The following is a 26,691-nucleotide window of genomic DNA, read 5'->3' on the forward strand; positions in this document are numbered from 1 at the left end:
ATTGCAGAGTAATACTTATTGTTATTTTTAAATAGAGGGCTGGGGAACTTAAACAAAATTGGTAATATCCTTAAAGGGCTCTCTGTGAAAATCTCTTATACCCCAGGCTTATCCTTCCTGTCCTCTAGCAGAAAAGATTAATAAAATTTTCAAAAGTACCTAGGTAACTTACACTCCTAAATCCTGTTTTCAGAAATGACTTAGGAACCTAAGTCCCATTGAATCTCAATGAGATTCGGACTCAAGTCACTGAAGTTCTTTTGAAAATTTTATGCTGGGACTGCAGAAATGTTTGGTCTTCCCTTCTGTAGTAGCCTATCAATTTTTTAAAAATGAAAAGCACTTAGCCAGAATTCAGTCTCTTATGGATGTACAAGATGCACCATAGTCATTCCAAGGGGTGTGTCCTAGAAGCCCAGTACAGTAATCTTCAAATACAGAGTGGATAACTTCACTGAGGGCTCCAGGAATGTAATACAATGAACTGAATTATGTTTTCCTATTTTGTTCTCCAATATTTTTTCTGATTTTTTTTTTTTTTTTAATCCATTTCATCTGATATTTTTACCATTTTCCTAATTCCTTTGTAAATACTTCCTGCTTTTTCTGTGCAGGCTGACATGTTAGATCAAGAAGCTGCATTTGTACAGATCCAGGAGGCTAAAACCATGGTGGAAGACGACCTGCAGAGAAGGCTGGAGGAGTTTGAGGATGAGAGAGAACAACTGCAGAAAATGGCTGATTCTGCAGCAACACTGGAACAAGAACTGGAACAGGTAGACTTGATTACTGGATAGTTTCCCAAGGGCTTCCTGGAGAACACTTAAGCTGAAAAACTAATACATGGATTTTCAGTTAACGATGTTTAAAGTGACTGAAAGATTACTCTAAAAATGGCATGGAAAGATAAGCATGTTGTGTGTCTCATTGAATTCCAGCTCAAACTTGCTCAGTTACTTGTAAAAAGAGTCCACTTCTACCCACCAGTCCTTCAAACTCTACCTAGGATCAGAAAGTTAAACCATTATCTTTCTGGCTTGTGCATCCTTAACAATAATAAAGATTTGGCAATCGGAGTAGAGTTAGAAATTCTTTTGATGTGTGAACTAGAATAGAATTGAGCTTCCTCTCTCGATGATTGTAGTTCTGCAGTGCCAGAAGAACTAAATAATAGTAAAAGTTAGATGTGCTAGTGAATTCTGCAGATAATAATTCTGCATATACGCAAGGAGTGCATCTCTATAGTTAAAAGTTGTCCTTTTAGATAGTCATTTTCCTGAGTGCAGCATCACTTTACACCAGTGTTTTGTAAAGGATTTCATTTTATGTTGCTGGAAGATGATGTTGTGCAGGGGAATGGAATGAGGATCTGGTGCATGATAGATCTCAATGTTATGACCAAAAAGGATATCTAAGGGTAATGGTATCTTAAGCAGAAGCTAACATGTTTATATGCACACTGGACACTTAATTTAAAATAGAAATTAAAAAGGTCATGAAGTAAAACATGTAGTCTTCTAGGATTGTCAGCCTGATCAATGTCTGCTCTCTAGTGTTCTAGCTGTTGCACAGAATGGCCCCAATATAATCAACACTGTGAATAGAGAGAATCAATGAAACATAAGATCGCCTTCAACTTTCTTTACAGTTATTTTCTATTAGTGCCTCAAAGATACTAGGCTATTTTAATTTTTTTTTTAAGTACATTTTTAAATAAAAGTGTATTTTGTAGTTTTAAAATTCATCTGAGATGGATTAAATCTTTTAAAAACTATTTTTTTCTTCAGATGAAATTGACTCTGCATCAGCGAGATCTGCAGCTTGAATCTTTACAGCAGGAGCATCTAGTGCTCATGAAGCAGCTCACCTTAACCCAAGAAACATTGCATACCAAAGAGCAGTCCCTAAATGACCTACAGACTCAATATGATGAGCTGGTGGCCAGGTTAGAGGAATTCCAAGGTGATGTTATTTCCAAGGATGACACGATCCAATATTTGCAGAATGAGAAGATTGTCCTAGAGGTAGCTCTGCAGGCAGCAAAAGCAAACAAAGAAGAACTTGACGAAGGAGCAAAATGCTTAGGTGAAAGTACTGAGGCAGCATCAGAAATCTTGGCGCAATTGAGACAAGAAATAGCTATAAAGTCAAGCCAGGTAATGAATTTCTAAAATTATTCTGTTGCAAATAACAGATGTAAGTGTTGAGAATGAAAATAAATCTAGCTGTTTTATGACTATTCCCCAGTATTGAATATTGCTCATTTATTCTGTTTATATCAGTGGAATGTTTCTCATTTATTATTATTTTATATCTGGGTCTGTGCTTCTGGATTCATGAAGTTTGTACAACTGAGTTATTCTTGCATCTTAAGGATTTAATAAACTAGATTTGTTCTTTGCCAAGAGACAGATTCATGTCTGATATCAATTTTCAAAATTAATAGATTTATATTATTACTTTTTGTATAAAGTACACTTTTTGGAAATAGTATTTTTAATGCACTGTGTTCATGAGGCAATCTCAGCCAAAGAAAATTTCCTTATGCATACAGTAAGGTTAGATTCTCTGTGGGCATTCCTTTTGGGAGAATTAATGGCTGCTTCCTAACTTAAAACATACCTGATCTCATTTTTGTCCATTACTGTATGCTGACAGTGGTTCCCAGACTTGTTTTTTTCCTGTACCAGTTTACCAGACCAAGTTTGCTGTCTACTCATGTTCTGTTGTGTGCGTTCTAATCCGCAATGGAGCTTCAACTAAACAAAACTCTATTCTCATAAGCAAGTTTGGACCCACAGTTTGTGTAGAGCATCCCAAACTTGAGAGCAAGATAGAGCATCTACATTTCTACTGGAGGCTTCTGCTGGGACAGAGTTCAAACAAGGTTCAACAAAGAACTAGATAAGTTCATGGAGGATAGGTCCATCAATGGCTATTAGCCAGGATGGGAAGGGATGATGTCCCTAGCCTCTGTTTGCCAGAAGCTGGGAATGGGTGACAGAGGATGGATCAATTGATGATTACCTGTTCTGTTCATTCCCTCTGAAGCACCTGGCATTGGGCACTGTCGGAAGACAGGATACTGGGCTAGATGGACCTTTGGTCTGACCCAATATGGCCATTCTTATGGGACCCAGCAAAGATTTCCCATTTAAGGTAGGGTAGGGGATTCTACAGTATTGGTCAGAGAAGTCCAAAGTACCTCTGCTGGTACATGCAGTATGAAAACATTTTTGTAGCTCTATAAATTATGAAGCATCTGCTGTTTATTTTGATTTTTTAACTTGAGCATGTAAACTTGAGAATCTGTGTCATCTGGATACACCATATAGAGTCTGATGTATTCTAAGACTTGCATGCCCAGATAATGGGAGATGCTGTGTCCTTAATGGTGGTGTTGGGAAGATTATCATTCTGAATCTGTCTCAACTATTTAGGTATAAAACAATTTATTATTTGCATTACAGTAGTGTCTGATGCCACAGTCAGGATCAGGGCCCTTGTTAGTCTAAGCACTATGCATATACATAACAAAAAGACAGTTCCTGCTCCAGAGAATTTGTAATCCAAGTAAGGCAACATGTCTGCATTTTTCTCTAATAGGTGGAAAATCTGCAACAGGAAAGTGCCAGCCTGAAGAAACAGACCCAAAAAGTAAAGGAGCAGTTCCTACAGCAAAAGGTGGGTATACATAGCCATTTCAAAATTGTATTCAGAATGAACAAAGATTGTGTGTTGCTGGGAAGGCATGTACTAATAGGTTAATGGCATCTTACTTCCTAACGAAAATGGTATTATTTAACTGACAGGCCATTATAGCAAATAGAAGGAATGTTGTAACACAATTCATTGTGAGGTATATTTCTGTAGGTTATACATTGATTTTTTTTTTTTTTTAAACTGTAATTGACATAAAAGTAGACACGTAGGCCAAATCATGTTCCCATTAAAGTCTGGGAAGTTTGTCACATGGACTTCATTTGGCCTACAAGTTGTTAAGATTTCTCTAGTTCATTTGTACTAGGTGACAGCTTTTTCAACAATATTCATTTTTATAAAAAAATTGCGTAACTCTTCAAGTATCTTAAATTTAATGCAACTGTATGAAATTCTGTTGGCCTGGGGAATTTTAATTTAAAAGAAATAATTTGTTTTACTCCAAATCTTGTTTGGAATTATATAGAATATGATTCTAATTTTAAACTAAAGATGTACCAGGACTTCAGATGTCCCCTATAGTGGCACTGTAGTTGACTGTTACCATTTGCTTGCCTATTAGTCCAACAATTGTTTTAGAAATTGTGCCCTGGTGGATATCGCTCTGATTCTGACATGTGCACTAGGTAATGGTGGAAGCTTATCGAAGAGATGCAAGTTCAAAGGACCAGCTGATTAGTGAATTGAAATCTACAAAGAAGCGGCTGGATTCGGAAGTGAAAGAATTAAAACGGGAGCTACTGAAACTTCAAGGTGAAAAGCAATCCATTGATGTTGAACGCTCAAGACTTCAGAAGGAAGTATCCCAGGTTCACCAGCAGATGGTGGAGTTAGAAAGCCACCTCCAGTCAGTGCAAAAAGAACGGGATGACATGGAGATACAGCTACAGGTGAGGAGTAAATCTAGTGCAGTTATATCAAGGATAACACACATTTGAGCTGCAGCTAATCCTATTAATTATTGAGGTGTTTCAGTTAGGAGTAATCTTTTAAACTAAGATTACCAAATATATATTGAAGGCAGTTGTATGTTACTTACTTTTGATGGTTAAACTGAATGATGATGTATTGCTATGTACTGGTACTATATTAACCCATATTGAAGTAAGTGGAGTTACACTGATTTTATATCAGTAATAGAGTGAAGAATTAGGCTGCAGGTGTGGTAGAGATGTGCTGTGGAGGCAACACTCTTAGCTCCCAGAGTTGTCAGGAAGTGCAAGTGTCTTATTTTGCTCAACAACAATCCTTCATGTTAAGGACTTGTATTAGCATATGCTAAGGGGACTACTGCCCAGTCTGTAGATGTCAGGATGGTGACTCGAATTAAAATAGAATTAAAAAGGGATGGGGAAGGAGACTGTTTGGTACATGGAAGGAAACATCCTTCCCCATTCACCCCCAATCCTTGTATATAGAAAAGGAAATAGTTTTGAAAATTACCACATTACTTTGTTGTTGATATATTAAACTAAACGTTACCATAAACTGGTTGCTAAATAGATACAAAAGTAGTCCTGTTTTAACATTCTGATACACTGTGTGTGTGTGTGTGTATATATATATATATTTTTGCATATGGCAAACTGGAATGAGGATTTCTTTTGTGCTTACTGAATTTTCTCCTTTTTTTTTTATTCTTCCTCCCTGACCTTTTTTTCCTCCTCAAGTCTTTGCAGATTGATAAAGAACAAATGACATCTCTTGCTGAGGTGAATGAGGTATTAAAACTACAGGTAGAACAAATGCAAGAGGAAGCCAAAAAGTAAGTCAGCTTTTTACATAGCCAGAATAATAGTAGCACTCACTATTCCTATTGTGCTTTTTTACTTCAGTGTGCTGTACAAAAATTACTGTTTAGTTTTTTCCCTACCCTTTAAGGACAGCTGTATTTCCATTTTACAGCTGGATAAATTACTTAACATCTTTGCCTCAATGTAGCCTGGACACGGAAGTTATTGGTAGGACAGGAACTCATGAGTTTCAGGTTCACAGATCTCTCCTCTGACCATTCCTCTTTATTACCAAGCTTTGTGGTGTATGGCATGAGGCCAAAGGCACCTGAAATTGTACCAATAGCAAACTATTGCTCACCAAAAGTGGCATTTTGCATTTTGCCACACAGATGGCAACATTAATAAATCTTATTTTTTAACAATACCGCCTTTCATAAGCACTAAATTGAAAACCACAAATATTAAGTGTTACCGTGGCTGTAGATGTGATGGGAATGAGATGGAAGTAGACATATGTAAATGGATATTGGGAAGGAGAAAGGGAGCAGTACTATAGGATCCACCACTGCAAAAGTACAGTGCAGCCCTACACAAAAGTGAGTTTGACAAACAAGGAGAAGCTCTCGTGCTGGAAGTTAAACTCAGGAGTAGTTTTCCATTTCATTTATACGTGTCTATAGCAGTGCTGCCCAAGTCATGCACTCTCTTGTTGCTGATGCACAAGAACTGTGGCATCGCCAAGGACTAACTATCAAATCAGAAAATGGCTTTCTGCAATTAATGTACTAATTTTGTGGAGTGAACAACTTGGTATTGTCCCTTAATATTTGAAAAACATGGTTTATATGCTAAGCAAAAGCTTTAGTTGTTCTTATATCAGTCTATTTGATTTTATGTAACTTTGGGAAAAATAGCTTCTTTGGGAATCAGTATCATGCTATGACCTCTCAATAGAGTTTTGTTAATCTAAAAGTTTAATTGTTCAATACAGTTTTTAGGGAGTTCTCTTTGTGCTTTCTCATTCTAGGGCCATCACCGAACAGAAACAAAAAATGAAGCGTCTGGGGTCAGATTTGACCAGTGCACAGAAAGAGATGAAGGCAAAACACAAAGCCTATGAGAATGCAGTTGGCATTCTTAGCCGCCGGCTGCAGGAAGCCCTCACTGCAAAGGAATCTTCTGAAGTGGAGCTGAGCAAACTAAAAGCACAAATCGCTGATGGAGGAAATAACCAGGCTTCCCATGTAGGATGATGTCCTGTAACTTTGTTAGTAGAGAGCTAGGATTATCTTGCATTACTACTAAATACTTAAAGACATGGCCTTACCTATAGGTTCATTTATCCTACAGAGAAAAATTTTGGTAATGAGATGATCATCTTTGGGCAGGATTGTATTTTACAGGGTTTTACCTTCTACTGAAAACACTGCAAGTTTTTCTGTGTATCTATATTAATTTATACCAACAACAAAGCTTCATTCTTGTAGCCAGCTGTGAAATCTCCTTTCAGGACTTAAAAAGTTAATAACTATGGTACTTTTCAAACTAAAATAAACTAGAAGCTTGCCCTTTAACATGCATTTAAATCTGTAGTAAAGATTCCATATACTACGTATCAGTCATAGGGGAATTCACTTAATGTGTGCCTTGATTTATTATTTACTGCAGAAGTGGTTTTCTTTAAAGTATTATTTAAATATTGTGAAGATACTGCCAGTGTCCAATTTCCAGACCTGTAGTCCATGTGCCAGTGTCTCAAACTGTGAGAGAATTTCCTTATCAAAAATAAGGAAAATGTTTTGGCAATCTCCGAATATATGAGTAAAATAAAATAAACAGCCAACCCCCAGTTATAGCTACACTTCAGAAGGAGTGTCAGCCTTAGCCCTGAATTCCTGTTAATGTTCCTGTTATTTAAGTGCAGGTTTTCAGTATTTTCTTCTTGTACTGAAATATAATGAAGTCTTTTTTACTTATTAACTAATAGTTTCTTCCTTGCTTGCACCAAACACTCTGTCCTCCTTCAAATCCCTCCTTAAATCCAACTATTTCCCCATAGCTTTCAAGTGCCAAAGCTCTTTTTTGATGATGTGCGAAGAATTCTGTTCTCTTATTGTGTATATTGTGTCTGTCAGTGAAAGAATGCAAGCTTCTCAAGGCAGAGATGTGACTTTTTATATGATTTATATTGCAAAAAGAGTAATTTCCATTATAGTAAAATATGAATCTGTTAAATGTAGTAAGGTTTTTTTTTTTTTCCGACCCAAAATGTTGTCCATTAAACATAATAAGCACTTTAAACTTCTACCCGTTGGAGGAATAAATTTGCTAAAAAGAACAGTTGCTTCTGCAAAACAAGTGTTTTACTAACTAGGCTTCTGATGTCTTTGTCTTTAGGAAAGGATTCAAGCTCTGGAGACAGAGCTGCAGGCTGTTAGCCACAGTAAGATGATGTTGGAGAAAGAGCTGCAAGAAGTAATTTCACTCACCAGCCAGGAGCTTGAGGAGTACAGGGAAAAAGTGATTGAACTTGAGGATGAGGTAATTGCCTGAGCTTTCCTGGCAGACAGGGAGGTTCAGTGTACAGCCCAGAGGGCAAAAGAGGATTTGGGACTGAACTGTTCAAATAAATTGAAAGTATGTTATAATCTTACAAAGGGAAGATTGTGTCCACCACACTTGCTAATTTTGCTGCAAGCTGCCAACTCCTCATGGTTTTATTGGGCCCTTATCATTAATACTAGGATTTATTCAATGGTATTTTTAGTAAAAGTCATGGACAGGTCACGGGCAATAAACAAAAATTCACAGCCCATGACCTGTCCTTGACTTATATTATAAATACACCTAACTAAATCTTGGGGGTGGGGATGCTGCTGGGGGGGCACCCCAGAAGCCATTGCTGGGGGAGCCCGGGCGGGGGGGGGGGTGCTGCTGATGGGGGTCGGGGCCACCGGCACCAGCTGCCTGGGGCCGCCAAGCAGCGGCTGCTCCGGCTGCCTCAGAGACCACTGCTCAGGCAGTCCCTGGGGCCAGCCGCACCAGCCACTGCTCAGGCTAGCTGCCTGGGGACTGCCTGAGCAGCGGCCAGTGCAGCTGGCCCCAGGGCCGCTCCAGACGCGGTCAGTGCGGCTGACCTTCGGGCCGCCCCAGGGACTGGCTGCAGAACCATTCCAGCAGCGGCTGGTGTGACTGTCCCCGGGGCCACTTGAGCAGTTGGCCCCGGAGCCAGATGCTTGGGCAGCCCTAGGGTCAGCCACACTGGCTGCTGCAGAAGTCACGGAGGTCGCGGAACTGTGACCTCTGTGACAAACATGGAGCCCTACTTATAATACAGGAAAAAAAGAGTAGGGGTGAAAGAAAAGAAGCTCCTACATGAAAGAGACCAACTAAGCCTGGTCAAGAGATGCTGAGTACCCAGGACTCCCATTAATTCACTGTTGAAACTCTAAGGTGGCACTAGAAATATGCAGGATTGACCTCTCTACCATAAGTAGCTCATCCCTTCTTTTCTTCTCCTATGGACAGTAGTTATGCCCTCTACTTCTAGCCAGCATTTTAATCTCCTGAAGAAAATCAGAATAAGAATCTGGTTAAACTAAATTTTAGAAGCATCTATTGTGAAAGTTGGAAAATTTTCTAACCTCATATGCACAAAGCAATCATCATGTTTGATGAGTCTACCTCACAACTGCTTATGGCAATAATATTGTGATTTTATTTTTTTTGGTTGCAGCTTCAGGAATCTAGAGGTTTCAGGAGGAAGATAAAACGTTTAGAAGAAATAAACAAGAAGTTGGCCCTCGAACTGGAACATGAACGAGGGAAGCTCACTGGTCTTGGTCAGTCTAACACTGCTTTGCGGGAGCACAACAAGATCCTAGAAACAGCACTAGCAAAGAGAGAGGCAGACCTGGTACAGCTGAATCTCCAGGTATTCAAAGCATTTGACTTTTTGATGTGGCATTTTTAGAAGAGAAGGCTAATATTCTTCTGATTGCAGAAGGTACAGGGACTGGATTATGTCTGTAGATTTTCATTCAAAACTCGTGTTTAAAGAAATGGTGTGCTTTCTCCAGGTCCAGGTCTCATGTAGCTTACATTAGAATAATAATATAGGTATGGGAGACATGTCATTAAAAAAAAATTCCTGCTGGGTTAAATTAAGAACTTTCTCAATGAAAACATTAACAAAAATTTGCAAAAGTGAAAGTGACAAATTTAATACAGCTCTTGTTAACATATACCTTGTACCACATAAAGATCTGATATCATTGTTGATGTTCTTACTAATTTTAATATTTATGTCAATATAGCACCTTCCCCCCCATCTCCAATCTACATTCACCATCACTGAAATATAGCCATTTCAGGGGTGAGAGAGCAGTGTGCAGTGAGAGTGAATAGCAGTAATGGGAGGGGAAGTTTTGCCAAGGATTCTCGGGCAAACTCTTACTCTTTCATAGGTGCCATGGGATCTTTAAAATGTGCAGAAAAGATCCACATGCCTAATAAATTTCATGTTACTTACTTCCTTTGGAAGATTTTGTGGCATTTTTTGTTTCTGAAAAGTAGGCCCTGTCTGCACCCTATTGTATTGAATTCTGAAAGTTAAATAACTCAGCATTTGTAATTCTCCACCACCTCCAATGGGGGAGTTGGGGTGGAGGGACCTTCCTCCATCTCTGTTGGAACTTTGAGAATTCCCATGTTTTCCTCATTCCCCAGTGCCCTTGAGACTCTGTCATGACAACAGTTCTTCCATCTGAGGGAGTCAACTTAAAAGCATCATTAGACTCTCAAGGCTATACAAGTTGTGCAAGGAGAGGCACTGACCCCCTCACTAGATAAGGCATGTTTCTACAGTGCACCCAGCTCTAGGTCCGGGTGGTGGTGGGGGGGGGAAGTTGACCCAAAGTGTTTGAATGAATGATTAAAATTATACCTAAAAACAGGGATAATATTTTATTCAAAGCCAGCCTTTTAATAACCCTAAACCTTCTTTTTTTTAAAAATAGTTAACACTTCATGTCTTACACAAAACTGCATGCAAATGAACAATACTTCACTAGTCAGAATAGGTACTACTGCCTTTTTTTCCCCTCTACCCCCAACCCCCTACCCCAAATCTTCTGGACATTGTGCACAGACCCTGTGTTGTGCCATTGAACCTCTGGTTTTGTGATACCATAGGTTCGAGCAGTCCTAAAGCGTAAAGAGGAGGAGGATCAGCAAATGAAACAACTTATTCAAGCCTTACAGACTGCCTTAGAAAGAGAAAAGTCAAAAGTTAATAACCTTAAAGAGCAGGTAAGGGCTCGGATTCTGCTTTGTTACTTCATAGGTGATTTAAATACAAAATATTGAATAAGTAGCAAATTCTGTTTTGTGTGTGCGTGTCTCACCCATGTATCATCTCTGCCTTTTTATAATCCTGTAATACTGGTCAGATGAAGAGAAACTGTCTGTTTTGCATCTGTAGGTTGCGGCAGCCAAAGTAGATGCAGCACATAACCGTCGTCATTATAGAGCTGCTGTTCTTGAGCTGAGTGAAATTAAGAAAGAGCTACAAGCCAAAGAACTGCTTGTCCAAGCCCTTCAGGCTGAAGCAGACAAACTACAGTAAGTACACAATAACATATACTACACACTAAGTTTCTAAGAACAAGGTGAATAAAATGGTTGCACTCTATTAAGAAATCTACGAACTACTTATGTATTTGAATTTTTGGCTTTGGCCCTCTGATCTGTGTGGAATTAGTCCTGTCTGAGTCTTATCACTTGCCACAAGTGTGCACTGCTTGCAAAAACGTGTCTATTTTCTGTCTCATGATTCGTTTACTATATTTGGGGTACACCTTCTTCAGACCATTTCACTTGCACTTCTTACAGTTTTGATACAGATGAACCCTGCTTCATACACTAGATGAGCTTAACACTGTACTCAATATCTTGACTCTGTTGCACAGCCCTGAGACCTTAATTGCAGGATGACCTTGATAAGCAAATGAGGCTTCAGCTGACTATCCACTTTCTTGGTATATACTAAATTGTTTTGTTATGTGGAAATTTGAACTGGCTGCTTGCTGTTGAACATACTGGTTATTCCATCATGTTCCAGTGTCTTCAGTGGAACAACCTTAGAATGCAGGATGTGAAAATTTGAAGTACAAGACCTCAACGAAGCTGCTAACAGGATTTTGAGCTCTTCGGAATGATGCTTTTTTTTAAAATGTCAAATAACTTCCTTAAGGCTTTGTCTAAACACACGTTGTACTTCTTTAACTATACCAGTATAGTTCCATCCACTGTGGATGGAATAGTTTATTCCAATATGATAAGGGGAATAAGCTATGCCAGTATAAGCACTTTTATACAGCTATAACTGTGACCACATTAGGATTTGTACCCGTATAACTATTTTGGTAAGAAATCACACCCCAGCTGAAATAGATATACCAGTACAAAAACTGTGGGTAGACCAGGCCTATTCCTCCCTCCACCATAGAATTAACTTGTCATCTCACAGCCTCAGTCCTGCAGATAACACTGACATCAATGCCAGAATGGATCGATATGGGAACTGCTTCTTTTAAAATATCCTACTAACAGCTTTCCCTTCATATGAAATATTATCAGCCATCAAGACATTTGTCAAGAAGTACAGTATGTAGCTATATAACAATATATGTATCTTACTGAAATTCTGTCTTTTGGCTAAAATCCAAGGGTGAGCATATAGACAAAGCCTGTCAAAGAAATAGTCCACCAGACTTTGTTTAATAAAATTAGCAGCAAACTATTTTGTGCTTCAAGCTGATAATCTATATCACGTACTGTTAAATATTTCATCTTATTAGCCATATCTGTTATATTATAAAGAGATAAAAATACAGATAATGTCAATTTGAGGTTTCTGCCACTTCCATTCTAGGGTTGAGGATGGGAAACATTCTCAAGAAGTATCTCAGTTCCAGCAAGAGTTGGCAGAAGCCCGGTCTCAACTCCAGCTTCTACAGAAACAGCTGGATGAACAACTTAGCAAACAGCCTGTAGAAAACCAAGAGGTAAAAGCTTCTAGTTAATTCCTTACTCCCATACTACATATGTCTTATTCAGGAGCATGAAACAGGTGGTTTAATTCACACCTCAGTCGGCAATTTTTGTATGATTTTGTTTTAATCAGCAGTCTAAAAAGTGGGAGATGTTTGCAACAAATAAGTAACAATTAAAATACTCATCAAATTTGTGATTGATTGCTCCTGTAGTGAATTTTAAGGTACTTTTTTTCCCCCTGTAGGTTGAAGACCTCAAATGGGAGGTGGAGCAGAAGGAGAGAGAAATCCAAACGCTGAAGCAGCAGTTGGATATGACTGAGCAACGCAGTCAAAAGGAGTTAGAAGGAATACAGCTAGTATTACAGGTACTTGATCTGACCTGTATGACTCTGATAGACAGGTGTTTTCATTGAAGAGTAAATCTACAATAGGGGAGGAGATACTTAGTAGGATAACACTTAGAGGGATACTATAAGCTTAAAAAGTAAAGTACTGTACCAGTGTTACATATAAAACTGTAGATGATTAAAACTGAGAGACTTTTTGAGTTTTATTTCATTATTGTGTTTGCTTTTTGTACTGAAATGAGCTTGGACAATCAGCATAGGTTAGTCATGTGTTTCTAATTGGCGTCACTTTCTGGTTCTTCTGCATGAACACAGTGCTGCTTGAACACAGTGCTGTGCCCAATTTGCAAATAATAGCAATGGAGTGTGGTGTAGGGGCGGTAGTTACTACTGAAATTAAAGAAACGATGGAAACATTTCTGTTGGGTCTTGTCAAAACTTACTTTTTACAAAATCTAAATCTAAACTTCACTTGACAGTGCCCCTTCAAGAAACCTTGCACTGGGGAATTATCAAACAAATGACTTGATAGGAATAGGTACTGTAGGACTTATAGATAATAGTTTAAATTATGCCAGTATCTATCACTGCAAGGAGGAGCAAGAATATGTCGTTTAAATAAGTTGTCCTATAACACTCTTTCAAAAGGTAATGCATTGAATTAAATGTTTCTGGCTTATATTAGTGGCATATCCTACACTGGCATCTGACTTTAGAATTTAGCAAGTAATTGAAATATTTAAACTAGTAGAATATATAAAACCTCTAGAGTCATTCAGCTTGCAGTTTAATGGTTTTTAGCAGTTAAAATATGAACACTATACTAATAAGCTGGAATTTTCCACTTTAGACTGTTTCCCTCACATTGTTTTTAAGCTTCTTTAACGGTTAATTTTTCATTCTTTAGAATATCAAGACCGAGTTGGAGATGGTGCGGGAAGATCTGTCAATGACTCAGAAGGACAAGTTCATGCTTCAGGCTAAAGTGACTGAATTGAAGAACAGCATGAAGACACTGCTGCAGCAGAACCAGCAGCTGAAGACAGACCTGAAGCATGGCAAGATGAAGAAGGTATTTAAGTAGGAAAAATACTTTATTTTAAAATAATTGGAATGTGACATGGGAACAAAGTTTTCTGTAGCATAACTTCATGAGAACCCTGATACAACCATAATGTCAGAATTACATGTGGGGATCAGTGGTTTTCTTATTTTTTAAATAGTAATTCCTGGGGGATTTGCTGGTTTGTAAACAGGGAGTTCACTTCTCTTTCAGCAGAATGTCTTTCTTTCTGTGTATTGAAGCAACATGTTGCATTCACATGTTGATTCAATGCAACAAACCAAAAAAGGAGAGAGAGAAATAATAAACGGTGGGCAAATCTTCATTCCTTTAGATAATCCCTTAAAAGGGCACATGCTTATGCAGTCTGTCCAAGTCCTTTCTGGTCTCTTTCACTCATATTTTCAACAGTTAATGGCTTCTTCACTAGTTCTCATATTTAGTACTTATAAAGAAAGGTACTGTAGCAGTGATTCTCTCTCTTTTTATTTCTGCTGACTACTTAGTAAGAGAATCTTTCATGGACCAACTCCCCTTCCAATCTCCCAGTACTTGATTATCAAAATATTTCACCTTGAGAACAGCAGGAGGGGTTTTGCAGATCACTGGTGATCCACTGATTACAGTTTGAGAATCAGTCCCATCAGCCTAGCCCAAAATGCCTATGCCAGTATTTTGTCTGAACTGTTGAGTAACTCCCCCCCAACCCCCATTATAGTTAAACTTACCACAGAGGACCAGGGCAATTAATTTAACTCCATACTGTCTCAGTTGCCTATTCATTGGTCCCTTAATAGTATGAGATCTTGACTAGAGACTGTCCCTCTTATCTAGTATATAGAACTGAAGAACCTTTGACTCCACCTCACCTACCTGTCTAGAATATATTTGTTTACCCACAAGTATGGCTGACATACTAGACTGATTCAGTCTGTTATGTAGCTGAGCCTACTCTTTGAGTAACCTTCTGTTATCCTCTGAACTCTGACCATTATGCAAGTATGTAGATATGGAGCAGGATTTAACACTGTTCCTATGTGGCAAGAGTGACGTTGAGGAACGTGTTTTATTCTGTTTCTGTTTGGGTTTTTTGTTTTTCCTTTAAACAGAAGAAGGAACTGAAGGGAGAGACTAATTCTTCAAATCCTGTGACTCCAGTGAAGATTCCTGACTGTCCAGTCCCTGCTGCGCTGCTAGAAGAGCTATTGAAACCACCAACAGCTGTGAGCAAGGAGCCTTTAAAAAACCTGAACAGCTGTCTCCGCCAACTAAAGTATGACACTTTTTTTTTTTTTAAAAACCACGTTATTTAATATTAAAAATATTTTTTAAAGTCTGCCACTAGTCTGCATCTGGAAGGTGGTGACCCTTGTGTTAGGAATCCAGGCAGCACATCAAAGATAAAACTATCTGCTATAGAATGTTCATTAAACGTTTTCATTTTTGTAGCAGTTTTCATATCTCACCCTACAAAACTCCCAAGTGAGCTGTATTGCTAAGAGAGCTACACTCCCTCCCTATCCAAAGCAGATTCTGGGATTGCAGATTGATTGAGTGTGCTAAGGTTTTTGTCTGTTCCTTATTCTCCATTGCTTTCTGCCCCTTCTTCCACTTCGTAGCATTATTTGCTCTCCAGCATATCAGTATGTTAGTATAATGTACATCCAAGTTGCTGTCACCCAGCTGCTTGGGAAGGTTAAATGCCTCCACTGAGGTTACAGTTCTGCTTCATGCCTGACCAGGGGGATGTATGGAAAAGAGCACACTGCAATGTTGCCCTCTCCTTTTGTACTAAGTATATCCTCTCCATGTTGCTCCCAGCCCAGGGATTAAGAATCCTGCGTTTCTTGGAGACTTAGGCAATGTCTACACTTAAAACACCGCAGCTGCACTGCTGTAGTGCTTCAGTGTCACTACAGCAACGGGAGGGGTGCTCTCCCGTCACTGTAGTTAATCCACCTCCCTGAGAGGCAGTAGCTAGGTTGATGGGGAAATTCTTCTGTTGACCTAGTGTTGTCTACACCAGGGATTAGGTTGGTTTAACTCATGTCTCTTAGAGATGTGAAAAATCCACATCTCTGAGACATTAGCTATGCAATGTAAGTTTTCAGCATAGACTGGGTCTCAGTTCCCACATATAAGTGCATTGTGTTTCCATTATGCTTCAGGTAATTTTGGGTAGATTATCAAACTTCAGAAATGATTGAAATGAATCAATCTGCCCTTTTTTTTTTTTTTTTTTTTTTTTTTGTGACTAACTTTCAACTGATATTTCCGCTTTCTCTCCCACCATTTTCAAAAGGCAAGAAATGGACAGCCTTCAGCGTCAGATGGAGGAACACACCATAACAGTACATGAATCAATGTCTTCATGGACTCAGATCGAAGGGCAATTAATGGACCTAACTTCTACCTGTCCTGCAACAGCATCAGGCGAGCAGGAAATTCCTGTTGTGGACATAAAAGAACAGAATCACAATGCTGGTGACAAAGAAGCGTTGAAACAATGACCATTGTTTTTCATCACAACTGCTTTAAGCGTGTACAGGAATCTTTATCATTATTTGTTTCAGTGGATTTCTTTGTTAAAGGCAAAAGCAGAGCAAATGAATGGTTTCAAGGAATCAGTAAAACATTCATTGCGGACCATGCTGTATTAAGGTTTCCTGTGAGGGATGGTTTCATCTCACTGAAGTAGTGAAATCCATGTTGGGGACAGATGATAAATTTGGCCCATTTATGAGTCTAGGCAGAAATTCAGAGGAAGGATTAAAAAAATCTGAATTATTACTAGAGATAGGCCAAGAAGACAGTGTTAGATTCTGGATCTGAATTTGTTTAATTTAGTTAAGGAATCACTGTAATCTTGCAACATCAGATTATCTCAAATTTTTCACCATCTTGGGCTGCATCCAAATCGTATCTGGAAAAGTAAGTCTTTTTCTAGTTCCAACCATAGGCACTGGTCAGGCTTGGGAATCTGAATCCAAAACCTCCACCCTCTTGAATTCAGGCTGCAGGTGTCCGGATTTCAGATTTTGGTTCAAGCCTGTCTCTAGTTATGACAAGCACCATTGCCCTATATTAAAAGAAATGGACTATAAAAGTTGGTCAGTGCAGACCAGTAACTTTCTTTGGCAATGTTTGCCCAGGACATTGTCTGGAGTGCCTGATTTCCCTCTTGCATTCTCAGGCCAGTGGGGAGCTTTGTTTCACTGCACAAATGCTTTTTTTGCACCTTTTTAGTTAATTTCTGAAGTAGACATCCCCGGTACAGGGTATGTATATAAATAATAATCATCTGACCTGGAGTGTCTGTTTTAATATCCCTATACAGTAAATTAAGATTGACACATGGGTGTTTTTGTTACTGTCATTGTTTTAATGTATGACATTTAAGTTTGCTGTTGGAAAACATTGTATATAGTCCATAGAGAAACTAGCCCAAAAAAACAGAGATTTTAGAAATGTAACTATTTTATTTGTATCTTAAAGACAAAATGATATGCCTATAAAATTATTTTTATTTTCATTAGCTTTAACTTTTCTCATCCTGCTCCCAAGTAGGTGCACATTGTTTATGAATGGGAGCATTGGCACTACTGCAGCCTTCCTTGCAAAGGCACCCTGCTCAATCTAATGCAAGATGACTGAAGCAACTGCCTTAGAGTCATTTCTCCTTTGATCACATCCCTGTCCTGTTGACAATGCACGGATAGGTCATCCCTTCCTCCTCATTCCTCTAGAAGTAACACCGATCCTTTGTTTTGCCTACTCTACAGTCTGAATCACACTTTGCACATGACAAACTTACATCTAGAGGAATCAGTGGATGTTCACATACATACATGTACTTTTTGTTTTTCTTGAAAGATATAGAAAATAGGGACAGTTACATGCTCTGTAGTTTGGATTTTTTTGACCAATCAATACAAGTAGATTAAATTACTGAAAAAACTGATGAGGTTCTTGTGAGATAAGGATTGTTTGGTACTTAGATTTTGCATATATTGAGACACATTATCATCCTTATCTCTGTTCTGCAGATGGTCAAAATCCATCTTTTTCTAGAAAGGCAGTTATCTTTCCTCTGAGAGGGCTGCTTTTTTGCAATATCTTTAAAAAAAAATAAAAAATAAAAAGCTAAAACAAACCAATTTACCTTTTATCTCAAAATTTAGTTCTCTAAACCCCTTTTACTCAAGCTCTAATCCTGCTGAACAGTTTGTACTACAACAGTGTCTAAACTGACTGACTGTGAAACTCCAGTATTGGATTATATCTTCTCTTTTTGCTAAAATAAAATAAAATAAAATATGAAGGACTGATATTAAAGTTAAAAGTCAAGGATTTCGGGTTTGAGAGGGAAGGAATGGTTTAATGTGGCATTACTTGCCAATCATGTAGGATTACTGAACTGTTTTAAAAAAAGCCAAAAGCTTTATTGACTCTCCCAGATGTGCTAATGTTTATATACTACTTAAGTCTTATTTTACAGAGTAAATGGTACTGACTAATTTTGCTGCTGTTCATGTCCTTTAAGCTGCCTGTATATTGTGCTCTAAGAGGAAAAAATAAAAATACTGTATTGTTAATTGATCAAGTTAAAACTACATAATGACTAATATATTCAGTGCAAAAAAATGTATCAAATGTTCAGGTTTTTAAGTAAAACACCCTTTGTGCAGGGTTAATATTACTGTTCTGTGTGACAAAATGCATTATCTACAGGTTAAGAATCCATTATGTTTTAATTTGTAAGTTTGGCAACATTTGTACAGCCAAAGCATTTATCTGAGATTTGTATTGTACTAGTTATCATAATGCACCCTTTTTCAGGGCAATGCTGCATCTTTCTTATGACCGCTTTAAAAGACATCAGTGTATATTAATACAGCAAAGTAGCCTTAAGTGTATAGTTTTCCTCTTAAGAAAAGAGATACATTAGTAGGGCCGTCCCTATGGAGCTGCGGGGCCTGGGGCGGAAGTGACGATTCTGTCTCTTCTGGGACCGACCCATCACTTCCGGGACCGACCACACCGGCCAATCACACTGGCCTGTGGGGCCCCCCAAAGCGCGGGGCCTGGAGTGGTCGTCCTGATTCACCGTACCCAAGGGACGGCTCTGTACATTTGTTATGTGAAAATTGATTTCTCCTTTACTCAACCAACCTGTCTCTGAGGGTACTCAGTTTCCTTTTTTAGACCATTAAGATATCATACTTCTTGTTCCTTTAATTTATATTCACCACCCTTTACAAAACAGAAACAAAACCCTTCCTCGGGACCTAAAAGGGGTGAATGACACTTGAGGGTGCTAAACCCTATGAAGTGCTGAGGACATCCTACTCCTCGTGAAGTCAGCAGGAGTTGAGGGAATTCAGCGTATCCTAGGAGATGCTCAGCACATTACAGGTCCAAGCCTTCACTTTAGAGCCCTTCAACCTTATTCCTTAATGCAGAGAGGTGGTGATTGTTTTTTAAAAGGTTCTCCCTTCCACCCTGGGGCTCAGCATAATGTCTCCACAGCAGTCTCAGCTCTCTTGTTTCTCAGGCCAGTAAAACTCGGAGTGGGAATAAAAACCCTCGTCCCTCCTGCATGTATAAGAGCACTGACAAATAAGAAGAAAATCAGTGCCTCATTAACATTGGTGTGCTTTTAGAAACTAAAGGAATAATCTCAAAGGGATCTATTTTTGCTGTGGTTTTGCACTGCAATGGAATGTAATTTCTATGTATGTTTCCTCACTCCTAGTAGTTGCTACTTCCCCAGCCAAGTTTTAATGATGAAAGAGAAATAAATGTTGCTGTATTGTAAAAAAAATTACTAAGTAATAAGGTGGTAAAGGCTGCAGCATTATTTTTCAAAACCATGTATTGTTTTTGCTTTTTTGAAGAAAATTTCCCAGTTGTCTGTTTAAACCTATGTTGGAAGGAAGCTTCTATAGTTAGTCTCTGGTGTTGTATTTTGCATGAAGTTTAATTCCATTGTCTTCCAGGTTACTTGGAAATTTTTGTGTGCCACATTAGGTGGTCAACTCAGTCCTTCCTCTTCTTGTGAAAAGAGTCTGATCCCATACTCTTCACTCAGGCAATACCCCTATTGAAATCTGTGGGAGTTTCATGTGTGTAAGGAGTATAGTATAGTGCCCAGAATGGAAATTCTATCTAGGGCATATACATTCATGTATTGTATATTCCTCCTCATATAAGTGAAATTCAGTGTTGTGAGGGTTTAACAGCAATTAAGATATCCCCCAGGGTGCATTGATGGTGATTAATCTGGGCAATATAAATTTGATTCAAAGATGGCAAATTCACTACTGGTTTAATAGATGCACAAACTGGTGATGTATGTTTATCTTAATTTTGGGAGTGAGGTGTGAATTCTTGCATGTCATACCCCCAGTGACCAGAAGCCTTTTTTATGGGTACAGCGTTTTCATTATGAAAGCAGTGACAGCCCAGAGTAACCATTAATGCTAGCCAGATGGGATATGATGGGAGGGAAACGTTCTAAATATTGTAAAAGAAACGCTGTCATGTTTTATACGTGATTTTCAGTCATCTACTGTCTAATTCAATTGTATTTATAAAAACATTGTCATTTCACAAAGTTTCTGAGTGGATAACCCAGGGGAGGGAGGAGTTATACTATGTACAACTAATGATTATGACCTTACAAAGCATGTAATTAAAAAAAATTAAGGTGTGCATAGGAAATCCTTAAAAGTTTTGTGCAATAAACTATTTTTGGTAAAGGGTTTCATGTTTTTACTTTGATAGTGAAATTAGTACACTTTTTTGCAGTAAACTTTTTTATATATAAAATTCTAAAGATGCTGTACAGAAACTTTTTAAAAAGATCTGTTTATTTTAAAGGAGTATTTTATTGTATATTACTTTACAATCAATAGTTTAAATGTTTTAAGATTCATTGTAATTATGTTTCCATTATATTTAATTTATTGAGTGTGCTGAACGTGTCAGGAATGATGAAAAATAAGTGGGGTGCATCTATCTTGGCTGGATTTTGCTGACATTTGAAGTCAAATGTACAAAACTAAACAGTCGGGAAATGTCAATGATTTTAATTTAAATACAGAAATTTGAAATGAAAAGAAACTAATAAATGACTGTACCTTGCTTTCAGCATTAAACAGTGTAAGTTAAAGGGATGTTGTCAACCTCTACTTCAAGGCCTCTCATTTAAAGTTGTACACACTGGCTGGTGTATTGTAGTGTCATGCCTGTACAATCTCTATAAACTCTCAAGGTCGATATGCTGTACATGCCTTGTCCATACAGGTCCTAGCCTTAACTGACTGTGTCCTGAAGCTGTCCTACAATAACGTTTTTAATATGATTTCAGGTCTTACAGCTGTGCTGGCCAGCATGAATGAAGCCTAACATCACTTTTTGAAATGGTGTACTATTCACAGTGGACAGCAGTTATGTTTACTAAAATAATTTTGAATGGCTCTCAAAGAACACTTTGATTCATGATCTGTCCACATTGCAGACAAAACCATACATTTAATTAAAAACTTTGTTACAAGATTTTTTCCTAGCACATCACTTCTGTAACACAGACAGGACCAAGTAGTGGGTGTAGTTTAGAGTAAACAATTTGTAGTTCAAAAATAATTGATAGTCAAAAAATCAGCTTTCATGATGAAATGTTGCCCTAGGAAACTAAAACTTATTTTCTACATTTGTCTGCCAGGTGCTTAAAATTTTTAATTTGATGTATGTTAAAATTAGCTGGTACGAAAGAGATTCTAAATTTAATTCATCTGTCTCCACACCTCTCACCCCTTTTCTAGTTTTTTCCCTTTGGCTCACTTTCCCACCACTCTGCCAATGATGCTCATTCCAAGGCACTCTGACACCTCAGAGGCATCTGGTACAAGCTGTCTGTGTTTCAGATTTATATATGTGTGAGGCCAAGCTAGACAGCCATGTCATAAAGTGGGTTAAAATTCAGCCTTGCCTCCAGGAGAAAAACCTTGGTTCGGTGATTGGTTCTTAGAGGGTTGCTGCCCTCTTAAGTGGGTGGAGACTTTTAAAATGGTAGTTTTATTTTAGCGAAAGGATAGCTGTAAAAACACAAATTTACTTTCTATCCAAGAAGAGCAAACTAAAAACAACTGTAGAACTATAAACTCAATCAGAGCCAGACACCACTGAGTGGTCAGGAGACAACCAGACTCCAGGGAAACTTATCAATTAATCTGGTAGCCCTTTAGCTGCAAAGTGGACTCCATCAACTAGCAGGTCAAGTAAACTCTGAAACATAGGCCAAAAGTAACCCCAAGTCCCTAGGAGTCCACCATTACCAATACATTGTCCTCAGCCAGCTCCAACCTCTTCTTTTTCAGGTTCTTCCTCCAGCCTTGCTGCTTTTGTGATACTTAATAAAACAAGAAGCTGTATGTTAGTCCCTTTTCTGGGTTTCATACAGTATCCAATCTTGTGCCTGTCTTAGAGAGTAAGCTCTTTTAGGGCACAGATTGTTTACATTGTCTGTTTTATCTAGCTTAAGTACGTTGTTGGCACTGAAACAATCACTGAAGCAGAGTAGGGCTTCTAAAACTAGTGAAAGAGCAGTGGCCAGTTGAGAAAGGTACCTATGCACCTAGAGGACGACAGAAGGGCTGGGGATCAGATTCTGAATATACTGTAAATGTAACTGGATAAAGGAATACTTTTTCATAAAATAATAATTTTGTTGAAATACAGGGCTTCTGCACCCATCTGCTTGTTTTTTAAATGGCTGAGTCAAGATTAGTGCTGTTTCTTTGGACTATTTTTAAAAATAAAGTTAAACTGTTTATCTGCATAACCTTTTTGTGGTGTTACTCAGGGATGCTGGAACAAATTTTATAGTGGCGGTGCTGAGAGCCATTGAACCAAACTGTAAACCCTGTCTATAATGGAAACCACTTCAAGCCAGGGGGTGCTGCAGCATCCACAGCACCGATGGTGTTACTGATTCCCAAGTTCTTTGGGATCTAGCTGCTAATGTGGCAGTGACTCACGGTAGCCTTAGCTGAACATTATCAAAGGCTGGACTACACCACTTCCACAAGGACCAAATTTTGTTAACTGAATGAGTAACAAATCTTCAGAATGACAAAAAAATAAAATTGGAAAAAATCTTTCAAAAGATTTTAACAGAAAGTTCTTAAATTAGTGAAAGTATCAGTATTAGAACAATAAAGGTGTGATACAGCCACGCTACAGTGTTACCAACAGTGTACAAAACAGATTCCAGGATGGCAGCTCCAGCCATCACTGTATCCTACACAATCCAGGAAACACTTGTCCAAATCAACTCACATTTGACAGGAAAACCCTCTGTTTTGTCCCCTACAACTCAACCTACTACGTTTTGGGGATGGGAGGAGGCGATGGGGCAGAACTTATACAAGGGAAAGGGGGAGTCTAATATAAATACATAGTATGTCCACATCTTGAATATTGTGTGTAGTTCTGGACATCCCATCTCAAAAAAGATATAATTAGAAAAGGGCAACAAAATATTAGGGATATGGAACAGTTTCCAGAGAGATTAAAAAGACCAGGACTGTTCACCTCGGAAAAGAGATGACTAAGGGGAAATATGATAGAGGTCTATAAAATCATGAATTATGTAGAGAAAGTGAATAAGGTGTTATTTACTCCTTCACATCACAAGAACCAGGAGCCACCCAGTGAAATTAATAGGCAGTTGGTTTAAAACAAACTGAAGGAAGTACTTCACACAACGCACAGTCAACCTGTGGAACTTGTTACCATGGGATGTGTAAAGGCCAAAAGGATAACGGGGTTCAAAAAGGAATTAGGGAGGAAGGATAGCTCAGTGGTTTGAGCATTGCCCTGCTAAACCCAGGGTTGTAAGTTCAATCCTTGAGGGGGCCACTTAGGGATCTGGGGCAAAATCAGTACTTGGTCCTGCTAGTGAAGGCAGGGGGCTGGACTCGATGACCTTTCAAGGTCCCTTCCAGTTCTAGGAGATAGGATATCTCCATTATATTATTATTAATAGCTGTTAGCCAAGATGGGCAGGGATACAACTCCATGCTCTGGGTGTCCCTAAGCCTCTGACTGCCAAGAGCTGGGCCTGGAGCACAGGTGATGGACCGCTTGAGAAATTGCCCCGTTCTGTTCCTTCCTCTGAAGCCTCTGGCACGTCGCGGGCCGGGCAGGAGGGACCATTGGTCTGACCCAGCCTGGCTGCTCTTATCCTCAAAACCAACTTCTAACAAGAGCGCAGCTGCAGCCCTGGCTCTCTGCTCCCCTCGCCAGCACCTGCAGCCGCCCCAGGGCTTAGCCTCAGCCCCGCAGCAACTCCTGGGGCGCAGGACTCTCACCCCCAGGAATCCATCACTTCAGGAGGCGGGTAAGGGAAGGGCAACAACAACCCCGCGGTGCGGCCCCTGCGCGTGCAGTCACCGCTTCCCCGTCAGACAGCGCGCGGAAGACGCAGCTCCTATGAGCCCGTCATGTTTTTGTCCCATCCGGCAACAAGGCGGGGCGGGGCACTAGAGGCCGAGCGGTTGTTAAATTCCCGTCAGGCAGTAGCGTGAACAGCTTATTATTGTGTGCTCTGCTTTCCCAGCATGCACTGGGACAGGACTCAGGAGGTGTAGGTGGGCGGGGGAGCTGATTGCCTAGCAGGCAGCTCCGTGATCTGTTTTTCTCTCAGGCAGTGGAGGGGACGGACCTAATCTCGCGCGGGTGGGGTCCTTGTAAGGCCCGCTGGTGGGGTCTGGCGCACGCGGGGAAGTGTGGGCGCGAGAGCGGTGCCCGCGAGGGGGGGCAGTGGGGGGAGGAGGAGACGGAAGCCGGGAAGCTGCCTGAGGTACCGTCCCTAAAGGGCGTTTGTTAAAGGAGTGTCTGGGATCTGGGTGTGAGGCGGGTGGGCTGAGCTTGGCCTGGGCTTGAGACGGCACGGGAATGGAGCGGTGGGCCGGGTCGCTCTGGGGTTCCCTGTGGGGCGCCGGCTGGGGCCGCTGGCCGGGCTGGGAGCTGTTGGCCGCCTGCGCGGTGATCGGCGTGGTAGGCTGGCTGCTCCGCTTGCTGGACAGGAGGCCGGGCGGCCGGAGGGCTCTGGGGCCGCTCCCCTCGCAACCCCCGCTGTCCGGGGGGAGCCGGCGCTGCAGTGGGAGCCGCCCAGGTGAGAGACTCCGGGGAAGCCGGGAGCGGGAGGGATGAACGGCCGGGCTCTGACGGGGTAACCGCCCCTATGGCCCCCGCAGGTCTCGGGGCCTCCAGGTGCTTCTCCCCGGTTCTTCGTGGGCCCTTTCTTCCTCGGGGAGTCGGTCCCTCTCGCAGAGCCCCCAGTCTCTGCGGCCTGCCCACCGAGCGCCTCCCCGACCCCTTGCAGGACCTGACTCCCCTGAGAGCCGTGCAGCTGCTTCCTCGCTTCTCTTCTCGCCGAGCCTGCCACACCCTTGCTCTTTGTCGTGGGGCTGGCCTGCCCCAAACCTCCTTCCCCAGCCTGTGTTCCTCCAGATGCCTCTGGCTAGACTTGCCTGCAAGCAGCATTACTGCTTGTCTCCAACTCCCCATCACATGTTATCTGCACCACCCCCACGGATCCCTCTCTTGCTAAGATGTCCCTTCCCTGTTTTTCCTCTCCAGTTTCCAGATCCTCTCCCTCTCGCATGTTGTCTGCCCACTGTTTTCTCAATATTGTGTCACTAGTGTCACCCTAGTAATCATCCCTCCTTTTTTCTTCTAGGCTCCCTCTTCCCCACATCTTATCCCAGACACATTTTCTAGTATATTTTTACCACATATGTGGGTGTAAGACTCTTAGATGCCATAGTAATAGGCACTTTAGAAATAGCCAAAACACAGAGTCCCCAGTCATACACATTATTCTTCTGTTGCACACAAATCTTGGCTACTTCTTCACCTGATTTGTAGCTAAAGACAGGGCTGAGTTTTAGGATTGTGTGGGTTTTAAGGAGGGAGGGATTAAATGAATCATGGAATCATAGAATATCAGGGCTGGAAGGGACCTTAGGAGGTCATCTAGTCGAACCCCCTGCTCAAAGCAGGACCAATCCCCAACTAAATCATCCCAGCCAGGGCTTTGTCAAGCCTGACCTTAAAAACCTCCAAGGAAGGAGACTCCACCACCTCCCTAGGTAACCCATTCCAGTGCTTCACCACCCTCCTAGTGAAAAAGTTTTTCCTAATATCCAACATAAATCTTCCCCACTGCAACTTGAGACTCCTTGTTCTGACATTTGGTACCACTGAGAACTGTCTAGATCAGGGGTCTCAAACTCAAATGACTAAGAGGGCCACATGAGGACTAGTACATTGGCCCGAGGGCCACATTTACTGACACCTCCTTCCCCCCCCCCCCCCCCGCCCCGGCCCCCCCCCCGCCCCCCCCCCTCCATGAAGCCCCGCCTCTTCCCACCTCTTCCCTGCCCCCATTCCAACCCCTTCCCTGGAATCCCCACCCCAACTCCACCGCCTCCCTGCCCCCAGGGGTGCAGGAGGGGTGTGGGGTGTGGCAGGGGCTCAGGGCAGGGAGTTGGGGTGTGGGGCTCAGGGTGCGGCAGGGGGGTCGGAGTGCGGCAAGTGGTCAGGGTGCAGGAGGGGTGTGGCAGGGGGTTCGGCTGCAGGAGAGGTTCGGGGGGTGGGCTCCGGCTCGACGCGCACCGGGGGCAGCGCAGGTTCCCTGCCTGCCCTGCCCCCGTGCCGCTCCGGGAAGTGGACGGAACCTGGGGGAGGAGGGGCGC

General features: G+C 40.8%; 2 protein-coding genes across 4 annotated transcripts in view; both read left to right on the plus strand.

Moving 5' to 3' along the window:
• The window catches only part of GOLGA3 (golgin A3), a 39,008-nt gene extending 17,964 nt beyond the window's left edge, over positions 1-21,044 (plus strand). The window contains exons 11-25 of the mRNA XM_024197080.2: positions 615-776; positions 1,788-2,156; positions 3,607-3,684; positions 4,347-4,610; positions 5,391-5,485; positions 6,484-6,700; positions 7,854-7,997; positions 9,193-9,390; positions 10,650-10,766; positions 10,939-11,078; positions 12,391-12,523; positions 12,757-12,879; positions 13,769-13,933; positions 15,034-15,197; positions 16,227-21,044. Coding sequence (XP_024052848.2) covers positions 615-776; positions 1,788-2,156; positions 3,607-3,684; positions 4,347-4,610; positions 5,391-5,485; positions 6,484-6,700; positions 7,854-7,997; positions 9,193-9,390; positions 10,650-10,766; positions 10,939-11,078; positions 12,391-12,523; positions 12,757-12,879; positions 13,769-13,933; positions 15,034-15,197; positions 16,227-16,434 — 2,577 coding nt within the window. The 3' untranslated portion in view covers positions 16,435-21,044. The remainder of the gene's footprint in view (positions 1-614; positions 777-1,787; positions 2,157-3,606; positions 3,685-4,346; positions 4,611-5,390; positions 5,486-6,483; positions 6,701-7,853; positions 7,998-9,192; positions 9,391-10,649; positions 10,767-10,938; positions 11,079-12,390; positions 12,524-12,756; positions 12,880-13,768; positions 13,934-15,033; positions 15,198-16,226) is intronic.
• Positions 21,045-24,768: 3,724 nt separating this feature from the next.
• The window catches only part of ANKLE2 (ankyrin repeat and LEM domain containing 2), a 34,712-nt gene continuing 32,789 nt past the window's right edge, over positions 24,769-26,691 (plus strand). For 2 of the 3 annotated variants that reach the window (XM_026656891.2, XM_026656892.2), the window contains exon 1: positions 24,853-25,106. In XM_026656891.2, the coding sequence (XP_026512676.1) occupies positions 24,887-25,106 (220 nt within the window). In that variant the 5' untranslated portion in view covers positions 24,853-24,886. Of the gene's footprint in view, positions 24,792-24,852; positions 25,107-26,691 lie in introns of those variants that run through there. The other variant, XM_026656893.2, reaches the window with a different exon arrangement.

Source organism: Terrapene carolina, unplaced genomic scaffold (assembly GCF_002925995.2).
Source record: "Terrapene carolina triunguis isolate 2854851 unplaced genomic scaffold, T_m_triunguis-2.0 Scaffold234, whole genome shotgun sequence".
Lineage (NCBI taxonomy): Eukaryota > Metazoa > Chordata > Testudines > Emydidae > Terrapene > Terrapene triunguis.